The following is a 14,968-nucleotide window of genomic DNA, read 5'->3' as shown; positions in this document are numbered from 1 at the left end:
TTAGTATTTTGAATATATCATCCCATTCCTTTCTAGCTTTTAGGGTTTGTGATGAAAAGTCTGATGTTAGCCTGATTGGTGCTCCCTTGTAGGTGATTTGACGCTTCTCTCTTGCAGCTTTTAAGATTCTCTCTTTGTCTCTGAGTTTTGCCAATTTGACTATAACATGTCTTGGAGAACGCCTTTTTGAGTTGAATACGTTTGGAGATCGTTGAGCTTCCTGGATCTGAAGATCTGTGATTTTTCCTATACCTGGGAAGTTTTCTGCCACTATTTTGTTGAATATGTTTTCAATGGAATCTCCATTTTCCTCCCCTCTGGAATACCCATGACTCGGATATTTGAGCGCTTAAGGTTGTCTGATATCTCTCTCAGATTTTCTTCAATGTCTTTGATTCTTTTTTCTTTCTTTTTGTTTGCTTGTGTTATTTCAAACAGCCCATCTTCAAGTTCAGAGGTTCTCTCTTCAACTTCGACAAGCCTGCTGGTTAAACTCTCCGTTGAGTTTTTTATTTCGCTGAATAACTTCTTCAGTTCAGCAAGTTCTGCTACATTTTTTTTCAGAACATTGATTTCCTTGTATATTTCCTCTTTCAGATCCTGTATACTTTTCCTCATTTCATCATGATGTCTAGCTGAGTTTTCTTGTATCTCATTCAGTTTCCTTAGAATTATCACTCGAAATTCCTTGTCAGTCATTTCAAGGGCTTCTTGTTCTATAGGATCTAGAGTTTGAGATTTATTAACTTTTGGTGGTGTACTTTCTTGATGTTTTGTATTTCTGGTATCTTTTTTTTTGATGTTTATTCATTGTGGCAGGGGGTTTCACAGTCCACCGGTTTGAGACTAATGACTAACTAAGATGTTGCTGTGGTTGCCAATTTCGTATGGCTACCTCCGTGACTGCTCAGTTGGCCTCTAGTGCCTTGTGTGTATGGTTGCCTCGGGTCTTGGGCCTCTCCGGGGAGCCACCTTTCTGGTCAGCTTGGACTCTGCTGGGCTGGTGGATCACGTACCACAGGGTGTGTGATCTCTGTTGAGCTATCACTTCTCCCTGCCATCATTTTAATGGACTCCTGGAAGTTGCTTCTGCCACTTTAAGTTGAAGCTTGTGACTTATTTTGAAAAATTTTCATGGGCTAGTAAAAACAAGGGATGGCTACAGTTGTGAGGAAGTTGATTTTTTTTTTAAGAGGTGGTGGTGGTAGTGCCATTAATTTAGAGAGCCCTGCCCTCAACTCTTTTTAGTATCCTAGAGTTCTAATGGTCATACTATATGCTTTTATCAGGGGAGGACTTTAAAATATGGAAATTAAATGTCCTGACTTGTTTTTGATTTATTTTGTATCACCATCTTGCCCCCACCTCCACCCCTTTTTTTTTTTCTGTCCTTTTACCCTTGACTTTGTATCCATTTTATAGTCTTTCTATCTACCCCTGCTCTCTTTTACTCAGGGTGAAATTTTCCTGTACCTACCAGTGAGTGCACCTTTGACTTAAACTAATGGTTTTTTATGTGCCACAGTCTCAATAAAGAGATGGATAAACTGGGAAATAAGTTGTAGTTAGGGTTGGAGAATTGCTTCAGGCACAGAAGATTGGGATTTGGGAAATATGGAAGGGCTGTTTACTTTTCATCCATCCTAGCTGAATCTGAGCCTTGTTTTTAGTTTGTCAAATGATGAATTTGTTGCATTTGGAGACTTTTTTCTGACATTCCATTCCCACTCCTTCTCTTACTATGGTGAACTGCTGCAGACTCAAGAACTTTTGTAGTAGTTTGGGGGGGAAATTGCCTTTAAGGAAAAATATTTTTATCCACATGTAAAATAGCAGAGGTAGATAGAAAAGTAGGGACAAGAAAAACTCATTTTATCACTCGAAAGGCAGAGTAGCAATATGACATTCTCATCACTGGACCAAAAATATTGATTCAGTCCTCAGAATACCCAACAGTGTTTACAGATTGTAGTTGCTGGCTGGACCCAGAAATGTTTGTTTTCACTGCATTCGTTTTTTTCTTTTTGAGAGATTAAATACAGATGCTCCTTGACTTAGGATGGGGTTATGTCTCAATAAACCCATTGTAAGTTGAAAATATTTAAGCGGAAAATGCATTTAATATACCTGACCAATCAAACATCATAGATAGCTCAGTCTAGCCTACCTTAAATATGCTCAGAACACTTATATTAGCCTACAGTTGGGCAGAATCATCTCACACGAAGCCTGTTTTGTAATAAAGTGTGGAATATCTCATGTAATGTATTGAATACTGTACTGAAAGTGAAAAACTGAATGGTCGTGTGGGTACTCGATGTATGGTTTCTATTGAATGTGTATCTCTTGTACCATCATAAAGTTGAAAAATCGAGCCATTGTAAGTCAGGGGCTGTCTGTGAATAACTGATTAATAGATATCTTAAAGATTTACCCAAGGTAGCTAACATTATTATTTTGTTCCCTAATAAAAGTTCTATCTCTAGGGAAAAGGACTATATGAAAAGTCAACATTTGTCAAATGCTCTCATGAAACAGTTAGCTTTTCAAAGTGATGTAGCAAGAACCGAAGAGGAGCGAGCTAAAACTACAGGATCCTTCCAGGGCCAAGATCTTTTTGATAGGGTTTTGCCACTGGACCAAATACAAGGTACTATACTATTAGAAATTGTTTCTTAATGTATATATTTTAATTTCTTTTTCATTTCCCCGTCTTTGGACTGGTATTTATCTTATGCTATCATATAGCAGACTGAAAATGCTTTGGTTTGTCACGTACCTGTTAATATCATGTTTACAGTACTTTCATAGGAAAACGTCTCTTAACTGTTTTGACTGATTTGATGTGAAATCTCCTGTTCTTTGGAAATGGTGCTGTTGGATTGCCACAGCATGCTTTATGTTCAAGACAAGAAGCCTATTTCTAGTACATCTTTCATGTTTCTTCCCACCTGTTAATGTGTATTCTTATCAAGAGTCATTTTTGTTTCTAAACTTACTTTTATATAACTGTTGACTTATAAATTCTAAAAGAAATGAACATTTCTAAGAAAACCTAGGTGAATGCTTTCAAAATCCTCAAAGGTGAGTCATTTGAAAAATTACTATCAAATTAGATGTGGGGTAGAAAGTATAAAAATGGAGGGAAGTTTTTTAAAAAAAATTACAGGTTTCTGCTGTCTGATTCCTTTTAAGAACTCTACATTCTTTTTCTTTCCTCAAAGAAATTAAAACTGTAAATCAAAAACTACATGCTATGGGCTTATATAGGTATGATACCATGTAACTCCAAGCTGTAGTTCAATACTCAAAAGGTCTTGCTTGATTGTGTGTTATGAGATTGATGAATGAATGCACATTTATATCTTTTAAGTTAAAATTTCTAAAAATATGGACATTTTCTTACATAACCACAGTGCTGTTAACACAACTAATAAATTTAATTCTTTTCTTATCATCTAGTACAGAGGTCCATATCAATTTGCTTGAATCGCGGTCTGAGGAAAGTTACGTTATATTACTTTGTAGTTGTAGTCTCATGTCAGTGCCTTGTTAAAATAAGTTAGATCAGTTACCTGGTAGTTTGTCCCAGTATTTGGGTTTGTCTGTTTGCTTCTCAGAGTGTCCCTTCTCTTACTTCTCTCTTCTCCACATCCTCTACAACGCAGAAGTTAGCTTTAAAGTATTTGGGGGGGGGGGGGCGCAGCGGGTTGGTGTGGGGATTCAAACCCTTGACCTTGATGTTACCAGCATGTGTTCTCCCAAGTGAGCTAATTGGCCAGCCCTAAAGTCTTGGTTAGATTCATACTTAAGTTCTTTGGCAAGTATGTGATTTTTTTATGATTCACTACCCTAACATTTTTAATAATTTAACTGACCAGTGATGGATTCCTATACCATTATTTGATTTCTGTACCATTATTTATTTGTTCCTATAACATTATTTAAATGTTTAGTTCATTAATTTGCTATTTTTAGGTATTACTGGGTATTAGTAGATAAAATAACCTGTCCTCTCCGTTTTTGTTTTCTTAAGCAGACTCACCTGTTGATTTTTGTTTACGATCATGGATGAATAATAAGGAACACAAGGTAAAATTTTATATATTAGTTATCAATTTCTGGAGTGTTATAGGGGAGTGAAAGTTCATATTTCACATATTTAAGTGTTAATATTAGTTAGAAGTCTTCTACTTCTATATGGTAGAACTCCAGCTTTCCTAGCTGCAGCAAAAATGGGAGTTTAGTGCTGGCACAGGAAACTTTTTCTGGGCTTCATGGTGCTGTCAGGGCTGTTTGCATCTCTTTGCTCTGCTTCACACTGTGCTGGCTTCATTTAGAATGTTTGCTCTGTGAGTGCAAGGATTTCTCTGTGTGTGTATGATTTTTAATTGTATTTTGAGTGCCTGAAACAGTTCATGGCACATAGCTGTCGCTCAATAATTTGTTGAATGATAGGCAAGCTGTCTTCATTTGTAGACAACCCAAGCTTTTACACTCACCGTTTGTAATCAAAAAAGGAAGACCATGATCATTTAGGGTAAATTTAAAAAAAAAGACAAGACAATCTGATGAGTTCACTTGGGTCAGATGCCCTCCTCTGTGGAAATCACTGTGTCAAGGAGTGGGTAGGGATTTATCAGCCTGGATCTTGTCTCTTCTTCATGTGTTGCTTGTGCATGAGTGTATATGCACTCACAGATAGAGGAATATGACTGACAAACCCACCAGGACCACGTGAAGTAAGAAAAGGTGAACTTTTTAAAAGGAGGTAGGCTGAGCAGAGAAGCAGTTTTTGTCCGACATAAGCAGTGAACCTGGATTTCAGGCATGTTGTGTTATGTTTATGAGACTTGCTTATAAAAATATAAACTAAATACTTTTGACACTTATAAAAAGGAGATGCAGTTTTTGTTTTATTTTACTTTCAAAAGAATTTAAAAGATTATTTTATAAAATGATTGCAAACGGGTCTAAAGTAAAAGTTATTTCTCTATGCCAGGATTAGCAAACCAGAGCTCACAGTCCAGATCCACCCTGTTTTAGTAAAGTCTGTTAGAACACGACCTGTGCTTTTGTTATGTTTTGTTTATGGTTGGTTTTGTGATACAACAGTAGAGTTGAGAAGTTGTGACAGAGATCGGATAGCTCACAACACCTGAAATATTTACGAGTACTATCTGGCCCTTTACAGAAAATGTTTGTCAACCCTTCCCTTTATTCTCACCCTGTATGTAACCACTAGTAAGTTTGAAGTGTGGGAGATGCTTTTTAGAGGAAGTTTAGGTGTAGTGAAGTTAAGTCAGAAAGTGATTTCTTAAACAATAAATTTAATTCTTACCCTACAACAAATTACATCTCACTTACTTATTTTGAGGACATTTGGAAAAAGTGGTTTCTAAAGTGAGAGAACATAAATTTTCCCTATGGAAGGTAATTGCTTTTCTTAGGATAGTCGAATAATTGGCTTCGTAAAAGTATTAGAGATAATTGATTGCAAAAGAAATGGACGGTAAAACTGGAAAGCAACAAAACAAGTATGGAAACAAGAGATGCTTGATAAAAAGGGGAAGTGAGAGGAGGGGGAAAATAAATGTATTTGGAAACTGAGACCAGAGGGAGCTACCTCTGGATTTGACTTTTTGACTTAGCTTTGCCTGTCTTGGCTGCTAAGTCTAAACTGTGAAAGTTATACCACCTTATCAGAACAGAGACATTTCCCAGGGTTGCTTTAGTTCATTTGGCCTCTGTGTAAGGCACCACGTATGGAAGAGTAAATGGGTTCTCAATTGCAAATATGACCACAAAGGCAGTGATGTTTTACATATTGTTCTTTCTTATATGTATTTTCCCCGTTTTTTATTATGAAAAATTCCAAAACATAGAGCTTATATTCCACAGCTGTTAATACTTGCCATGTTCCTAGTTTAAATAACCATAGGTCACTGTAGCCCTCAGTGTCCCTGGTGCCTCAGGTATTTATGAGAATAGCTCAGCACTGTCTTCCGTAAGTGTAAAATTGCATTGAGGTCCCATGTTCTTATCTTAAAAGTTAGCGTGCAGTTTGCAGTCTAATTCTTAAGCTGCTGTTAATTGTTTTAACACAGTCATGTGTCACATAACAGCTTTTCAGTCAGTGATGGACCTATACCATATGGCCTAGGTGTGTAGTAGGTGCTACCGTCTAGGTTTATGTAAGTACTCTCTATGATGTTTGCACAGTGACAAAGTTGCTTACCAATGCATTTCTTAGAATGTATCTCTTGTTATGTGACGCATGACTGTATGTATTTAATATTATTGTGAAGTAAAATTGACACTTAGAGGGGAACGTCATATTTTCATTTTGGACCTTGAGTGTGCTTAATAAACTGCTGTGTGCCCTTTAGGGTTTACACTGTCCCGGGGCTGAGGAGCAGAGGAGGCAATTTTTCCAGTGTAATGGATGAAAAGTTACTTAGGTAAAGGTTTCTGAGTCAAATTTTGCTATTGTCTTCACTTCTATCATAAGCCTGCCTTGCTCAAATTTAGTTGTGTGAGCGTTAGTATGCTGTGTTACTAGGTTCTCTGAGCATGTGCAAACAATCTGTAGATACCGAGCACACTGGAGGTTGAGAAAATACTTGGTCCTTTTTGTAGCTTTGTACTGTGCTCTTAAAGCAGTGAGTGTGCTTTTCTTATTTGCCACTTTATTTCTTATAGATTGTTGTGCCCGATACTGGAAAACATTTTGAGGACAAGACTCCAAACAGTGACTTAAGCCATGCTAGCTTATTAGAAAATGAGAAACTTATGTCATTGACAAGCTTGGAAGATTCTTCTGGTACTATAAATTCGCTTGTGTTTTCTAGTCTTTACCTTGCCCCCCACTTTATTCTACTTTCTTTATTGCAGTAGTTGTTATGCCAACTTTTTGTTTTATTGCCTTTCCCTTTTTCTCCTATCTCCCAGCACTCCAATGGCCACTTCTGTTAAGGGAAGGGATTTTAAACGTTTATTTCTATGTATCAATCCAGATATGATTATATTCATCTGTCAGTTTAGCATCATTAGGGTCCAAAGTAGTCACCTAAAGGTGTCACTTAGTATAAAGCACTATGTTAAGAAATTGGGGGAACAATGAAATATTTAGCCTATGTTCCCTAAGAAACCTCAGCCAAGTGCAGAAACCTCAGCCTTAGATGCATAGCTAAATTTCAGATTGTATTAAATATACCTCAACGGTACAAAAATGTGCTTGGGAATCATAGGGGAGGTGCTAAATTAAGGTATTTGTGAAACTTCCTGTTGAGGGTGGGGCCTGTGCTAGGCCTTAGATATGGGAGGAGAAGCACCTTTCAGGAAGCAGGAACAGCTTCAGGCCAGTTGTTTTTAGTAGCCAGTGGTTTTGTGTGGCAGGTTTACAGCACCTGTAGGAGGCTCATTGGTAAATAAACCCAGAAAAGTAGGCTGGGGCCAAAGCATTCATGGCTTTGAAGGCCAGGCTCATGAGCTGAGTGGGATAAATAGGGACTGTAAATCGCATCACATCAGTTCAGGATGGGTTTTGCTGCCAAAGGAGTTTTCACATTTCTTTGGATTGTGTAATTGTGGATAAGTAATTACTTGCTTGACCTGAATTGATCAGATGTTTGATTTTTTTAATAGGTTAGATTCTTGGACGTGAAATTGCTAAGTCAAAACTTATGAGCCTTATTAAGGCTCTTAATATTAACTGCAAAATTAACCTCGAAAAAGTCAGTGTCAACTTATAATACCATTACTGTGATTTAGAGTTTTTCTCTTATTTTGCCTTTGCCAAGCTGGGTGACACAACATTGAAAACCACTGCAGTGTCTCCCTCCTTCCCTCCCTCCCTTTTTACTTCTCCCGTGATAGGCTTATCTGTTCTTTTGGACAGAGTTAATCTTTTGCCATATCATTTACTGAATAGTCTGCTCTTTTCCCTTTGATCTATGATGCCACATTTATCATATCCTAAGTTTTGATAATATGCTAGGGTCTGTTTCTGTCTTGTCCTCTCAAAGAGGTTAAATATTTAGCTTGTATTAAAATGTTTATAATGACTTATAATTGACTAAAGTTATAATAGTTTTCTCATGTTAAATGTAAAAAGAAATCATATAGTTTATTAACTCACTTATGTCTTATCAGCCTTTTTTTTTTTTTTTTTCCTAAGTTTTGACAGCTGGCTGGTAAGGGGATCTGAACCCTTGACCTTGGTGTTATCAGCACCACGCTTAGCCTTTTTGATTAAAAATTATTTGTAGTTCAGTCACTTCTTTAAAGCCTGTTCTACCTATTTTTTTCTCTATTTTATCAATAGATGATGATATTGATGATGAAATATTTTATGATGATCATTTGGAGGCTTATTTTGAACAGCTGGCAATTCCAGGAATGATATATGAAGACCTAGGAGGACAGGAACCTCCAGAAGAAGATTTTAAGTTACCTACAAGTGATCCTAGTCAGGTATGTTCTAATCTTCACGGTTTTTTAGGAATTTGACATTAGAAAATTACTATTGCTCTGATTGGTTGTTAACATTAAATTTCAACCTTTGGTTTTCTTGGGACTGTTTTTCTGAGATATGAATTGATGATATGAATGCCCCCGCCACTTCTACTTCCTCTTAGCCTTCCCTCACTTACAGAAAATGAAAAGAATGGTACAATGAATGTCTATACACCCTTCATCTACATTAACCAATTGCTAACGTGTTGCCACCTTTGCGTTTTCATTTTCATTTTGCATTTTCTCCCTCCATAAGTACTTTCTTCTGTGAATTATTTGAAAGTAAGTTGCAGGTAATATGACATTTTACTCCAGTGCTTCAGCAAAGAAGGAAATTTACCTCCTGCAAAGAAGGATATTTTCCTACATAATCACAATTTCTGTTATCTCAGTTTGATACGGTAATTTAAATTAATATACAGTCCATATTCAGATATGGACATTTTGGGACCCAGTTGTCCCAAAATGTCCTTTATTTTTATTGTTTTTGATCCAGAATTTAATCAAAGATTACACTTGCCTTTGGTTGTTACATCTCTTTATTTTCTTTTAATTTGGAGTAGTTCTTTCATGACATTAAACATTTTATAAAATCTAGACTCTTTGTTTTGTATAATGACTCATAACCTAGATGTATCTCATTGCTTCCTTTCTCCTGATTAGATCAGATTAAAACATTTTTTTTTCATGTGTGGATTCATATTAAACATGGGAGAAATTTTGTCCTTCTCACAGCCTCTATCAGGAGACATAAAAGTCTGTTTGTCCCAATGTGAGGCTGTTTTTGATAATTTTGGTTGAGGTGGTGTCAGCCAGATGCCTCCTTTTGAAGGTACCTTTCCCCCTTTGAGACATCAAGGTCATTTGAACATCCTATTCCCCAATAACCCTTCATGAACTGGTTTTAGTATCATTGCTGAAGCCTCCTGGAAACAGTTACTATACTGATGGTTACAATGGTGATTTTTCTAATTCTTTCTGCATTTATTACCTGCAGTTCTTCTGTAAAGCACTCTCTGCTCCCTACTGTTTAATACAGCTAAGGTAATCTTTCAACAGGCAAATGAAAACAGTAGCCTAAGCTGTAGATTTCAGTCAGAAAATAACAGCTCTCTGATTTCCCATGGTTCACACTCCTCAGGAAATTCTGAAATGACTCACGGCGAGTCTGAGGAAGGCCATATAATTTGTCCACCTGGGACCCGTAAGTATTGAAATATGATTCCTTTGTTCTTAAATTATATGTTTGACTTTACCTTTCTTACAAAAATTCATTTCTTTGGTATGATTTAGCATATATTAACCTTTCTATCTCCCTAAATCTTTAGATAGTCTAAAACTTTTCAAAAGAGCTTTTAATAATACCTGAGTAAATTGATATTATTAGAAATACTGTAATACATATTTTTTAGATTGACTATTATTAATGATTGTATTCTATTAGACATTTGAGAATTAGAAATCAATTCTCTCTGTATGGTAACAGATTATCAGGTTTATTGTTGCCTTTTTACCTGTGCTTATTTTCTCTGGTATGCAAATTGTCAAGTTCATCATATGAATGGTAAGAATTAAGTTTACATAAAATAATTTGACTAGCAAGAAGCAGTTATATTACATTAGATTACTCAAACTGACATTGTTCCATGAACTTTTTTTCTTTATTTTTCAGGTAATTCCATACGTGCTGGAAATAGTAGAAGGCATGTAGATTGTGTGTTACCATTTTCCTCTAGTACTTGTAGAATTGAGAAAGGAAGGGCAGAAAGTTTGAAGGCTATTGCTCCAGATCATAGCAGAGTAAGTTTATATGCACTTTTCTTTAGATTTTCCACAAAAAAGAATAAAGAGTCTTTTGTGCTTGTGCGATGTCAGTTTCTTTCAAAGAAACAATTATTATTGACTTCTGAAAAACAGAAAAATCATAAAATCACTACTAATAATGTTTCTATGTGTTTGTATTTTTGATATCACTAAGATTATATTAAATGTATAATTGTATACATTTTGTTACATTTAAATATTTATTGACTGGCATTTGGATGGTTTATTTGTAAAGTTCTTTAGCCCAATGTTCAGTCATTAAATAAAAAAGCAATCTAATCATCTTTTACCTTGCTCAAGCATATTTGTTTTTAATTCTTTCAGTTTTTTCTGTTTATTAATGACACCCAATTTTCCTGTGCTTGAATGTTAGAGCCACTTAGAGTAATTTCCGACTCTTACCTGTTCTTTGCCCCCTTTTTAGTAACATATGCCTCTGGATTATAGAGGGATTTTTGCTATTTAGAGGGAGCGTGTGTGCTTTTTTATAGAAAGAGATAGTCATTTTACCCTCACAGTAATCCTTTGAGTGTATTAAAACAGCAAGTGATAGGACTGTCATTTTTAAGGAAGATGAAATTCAGAAGAGCTAAATACTCAGGCCTGTGTCTTAGATTTGTTCTTTCCTGTTTATTTCCTTTAGTCGTCGTTCCAGGTTCAGGGTACTTATTACCACATGTCTGATTTGTTGCTCCATCTGCGGTATTGTGACTACTCTGTTGTGCTTACCACCACCAGATTAATCATATTACAATGGTGTTTCTTATATATAATATTCTCTGTGTTTCAAATTAATAGTCTTTAAAGTGGTTATAGTTTGGATCCATGTTATCTATCTCTTTTTATTCTTGTATGTTTCTCATACAAATCCCTGTTTCTACTTTTTCTCTCACTTCTTCCCTAATCCAGATTATAACCATCTTTCCAGTCTTAGGTCAAATTTGTGTTTACTTTTTAATGACTCTAAACTACATTAATTTGTCTGAACTCCTATTATAGTGATTATTTTCTACAGTATAGTACTTTATTGTATACAGGAATATTTTACTTATCCAGAAGTTGCCTATTCAGCAGCTTCAAGAATTTGCAACTCAACTGAAGAACCAGTTATGCACAAATAAAGTACAAAGCCCCTTCTCTTTGGTGGCCATGATGGGTGTTCAGTGTCTGGATTTTTCGTTCTAGGACAGTGTTGTGGACGCTTACTCATACCATGTAATCATCAATGTGTATGTGTAGTCAGCAATGCAGAATTATATAATCTTAGTATATTTAGTTAATGGATTTCCAGCCCCCAACCAATTAGAGGTAGCAAATTAGGAAGGAGGAAAGACAGCATCTATTCGTCATCTTGATTTTTGTCAAAATGTGATAGTTGATAAGTTTTATAAATATGTCAATCTGTGGCCATTTAATTTTGGACTAAGGACCTTGTTCTGTTATAGTAATCATTTTACTAATTAATGACTATCATTAAAAATGGAATATATTTAGTTTTAATATAGTTGAGGACTCACAGCTGAGAAGTATCAGGCACCTTCTTAGTGATAGGTGTAGTACTTATTGTAGGTCATACAAAGATAATCTTTCTTCATGAAACTTAGTAGAAAAATAAGATAAATATTTAGGTAACTATAAAGTAAAGCAGAGTGTTGGTAATTGAGCCTACAGAAGTCCTCAAGTTCTGATTGAATTATATCCTAAAAGTGTTTTGAAGGTTGGACTTCTTTCTAAGTAAAAACATAATTTCTAATGATCCATTTCTAGTCCATCTTCTAAGAAGTATTTAATCCTTAAGAAGGCCAGGTTCTGTAGGTGCCTCCGAAGCTCTCTGATGCTGAATCCTGTGAAGCTCCTCAGAGGCCATGCGGGAGGGCAGTGAGTATGGAGGGACAGTGCTGGCTACCCTCTCGCAGCTGAGGATCGGGACAAGATGTGGGATGAGCACAATCATCAAGGCTTTATTGCTTGGATGGTGAAAAAACCCCTTCCTGTAGGTCAGGCTTGAAATATGTTACATATTTCATGAAAAGTTGATTATTTTTCCCATGTTTTGAGATCATGCGATTTGTGTTACCATGAGGTACATTATTGTGTCCTTGATTTGGCAAGGTCAGTAGCCCATTTTTCGTATTAAGTGACTTTTACAGTACTCAGAAATAGAAGCTACCATCTTGAATAATTTTTTTGTTTGTTTTAATGTTACTGTATATTAGAAATAAGAGGTTTTTTTTCTTCCACTAAAGTAATGTAAGTTGGCCAGAGATGCAGGTGCATGGGTGCCATCTGGTGATGAAAGCTCTGCTTACGAAAAAGGAGAAAACTGAAAAAAAATTATCAAGGAGTCTTTAGGAGTCAACTTAATATTTGCATGAGATCTTTATATAGTTGGGTCATTTCAGAGTTTGCTCATTCTTTTTTTTTTTTTCTTTTAACTATGTGAAGATTTTCCTCTGTTTTCTTCTAAGAGTTTTATAGTTTTAACTCTTACATTTAGATTGTTGATCCCTTTTGAGTTACTTTTTATATATGGTGGTAGGTAAGGGTCCAATTTCATTCTTTCACATGTCTATGCCCAGTTTTCTCAGCACTGTTTGTTAGAAAGACTGTCCTTTCTCCATTGGATGGTCTTGGCAATTTGTTGAAAATCAGTTTACCATATATGTGAGGGTTTGAGACTCTATTCTAGCCTGTTGGTCTATTTGTCTGTCTTTATGCCAGTACCACACTGTTTTAATTACTGTAGCTTTGTAGTAAGTTTTGAAGTTGGAAAGTTTTAAACATTGTTTTGCTAGTTCGGGTGGGGCTGCTTGTAATCTCATATGAATTTGAGGATCAGCTTTTCCATTTCTTCAGGAAAGGCTGTTGGAATTTTGAGAGAGATCATATTTAATCTACAAGTTACTTTGGGTAGTATTGACATTTTAACAATATTGAGTCTTCCTGTGCTTGAAAGCAGATGTCCTTCCATTTATTTAGGTGGTCTTTACTTTTTTTCAGTATTGTTTTGTAGTTTTCAGCATATAAAGTCTTTTAACTCTTATAGTCTTTCAGCATATAAATCTTTAAATATTGGGAAGATTTATTCCCAAGTACTTTATTCTCTTAGATGCTATTGTAAATGGAATTGCATTTCTGATTTCTGTTTTGGATTGTTTGTTGCTGCTGTGTAGAAACATCTGATTTTTGTGTTGATCATGTACCTTACAACCTTGCTAAATTCATTTATTATCTCTGTTAGGTTTCTAATGGATTCTTTGGGATTTTAGATACATATATAGGGTCATGTAATCTGCAAGTAGAGATACTTTTACCATTTCCTTTCCAATTTGCATGCTTTTTATATCTTTTTCTTTTAAATGCGCTGGCTGGAATTTCCAGTACAACGTCGAGTAGCAAGTTTAAGCAGGCATCCTTGTCATTCTGATCTTATAGGGAAAATTTTCATTCTTTACCATTGAGTATGAATGTTAGCTGTGGGGTTTATCATTTTATAAAATGTTTTATTATATTGAGGAATATTTATCATATTCCCTTTTATTCCTAGTGTTCTGAGAGTTTCTATTATGAACAGGTGTTGAATTTTGTCGAGTGTTCCTTTTTTGCATTAATTAAGGTAATCATGTGGTTTTATTAATGTGATGTATTACGTTGATTGATTTTCTTGTGTTGAACTATACTTGCATTCCTGGGATACATCCCACTTGATTATGGTGAATAATCCTTTTAATATGCTGTTGGCTTTGATTTGCTAATATTTGTTGAGGATTTTTTCTTCTATATACATGAAGGATATTGGTCTGTAATTTTCCTTTCTTGTGATGTCTTTATCTGGCTTTTGTGTCAGAGTAATTGTGACCTCATACAATGAATTGGGAAGGGTTTCCTCCTCTTCAATTCTTTGGAACAGTTTGAGAAAAATTGGTGTTAATTTTTCTACTGTTTTGTAGAATTCATCAGTGAAGCCATCTGGTTTCAGGACTTTGTTGGGAGGTTTTTTATTACTGATTTAATGTCTTTACTTGCTAAAGGTCTGTTGAGATTTTCTTTTCTTTTGTAGTCAGTTTAGTAGATTTGGATATTTCAAGGAATTTGTCCATTTCTCTTTTTTTTAATATTCTCTATTTTGTTTATCTTCAATCTTTATTTCCTTTCTTTGCTAGATCTTGGTTTAGTTTGCTCTTCCTCAAGGTATAAAGTTAGGTTATTGATTTGAGAACTTTCAGTATAAATTTCCCTCTGAGCATTGCTTTTGTTGCATCCTCTAAGTTTTGGTATATTGCGTTTTCATTGATCTCTTTAAGTATTTTTTGATTTCTGTTGTGGTTTCTTTTTGACCCATTGGTTGTTTAAGATTGTGTTGTTTACTTTGCATATATTTGTGAATTTTCCTGTTTCATTGATTTCTAACTTCATCCAGTTGTGATTGGAGAGGATGCTTTGTATATCTTTTAATATCTATTGAGACTTGTGGTCTTTACATATGGTCTCTCCTGAAGAATGTTATATGTGTACTTGAGAAGAATGTGTATGTTGTTATTGTTGGGTGGAGTGTTTTATATATGCCTGTTAGGTCTAGTTGGTTTGTTGTGATATTTAAGACCTATTTTTTCATACTTACTTTCTG

The 14,968-nt window shown here is 35.3% G+C and overlaps 1 protein-coding gene across 9 annotated transcripts in view; it reads left to right on the top strand.

The window, feature by feature from the left end:
• CEP192 (centrosomal protein 192) overlaps positions 1-14,968 on the top strand; it is a 132,791-nt gene that overhangs the window by 15,555 nt on the left and 102,268 nt on the right. For 6 of the 9 annotated variants that reach the window (XM_063077295.1, XM_063077297.1, XM_063077296.1 and 3 more), the window contains 6 exons: positions 2,475-2,650; positions 4,037-4,092; positions 6,703-6,823; positions 8,327-8,475; positions 9,577-9,721; positions 10,190-10,317. In XM_063077295.1, coding sequence (XP_062933365.1) covers positions 2,475-2,650; positions 4,037-4,092; positions 6,703-6,823; positions 8,327-8,475; positions 9,577-9,721; positions 10,190-10,317 — 775 coding nt within the window. The remainder of the gene's footprint in view (positions 1-2,474; positions 2,651-4,036; positions 4,093-6,702; positions 6,824-8,326; positions 8,476-9,576; positions 9,722-10,189; positions 10,318-14,968) is intronic. The other 3 variants (XM_063077292.1, XM_063077293.1, XM_063077300.1) reach the window with 2 other exon arrangements.

The sequence above is a fragment of the Cynocephalus volans genome, chromosome 13, assembly GCF_027409185.1.
Source record: "Cynocephalus volans isolate mCynVol1 chromosome 13, mCynVol1.pri, whole genome shotgun sequence".
In the NCBI taxonomy this organism is placed as follows: domain Eukaryota; kingdom Metazoa; phylum Chordata; class Mammalia; order Dermoptera; family Cynocephalidae; genus Cynocephalus; species Cynocephalus volans.
The sequence above is the reverse complement of the archived record's forward strand: the minus strand, read 5'-3'. Positions and strand labels throughout refer to the sequence as shown.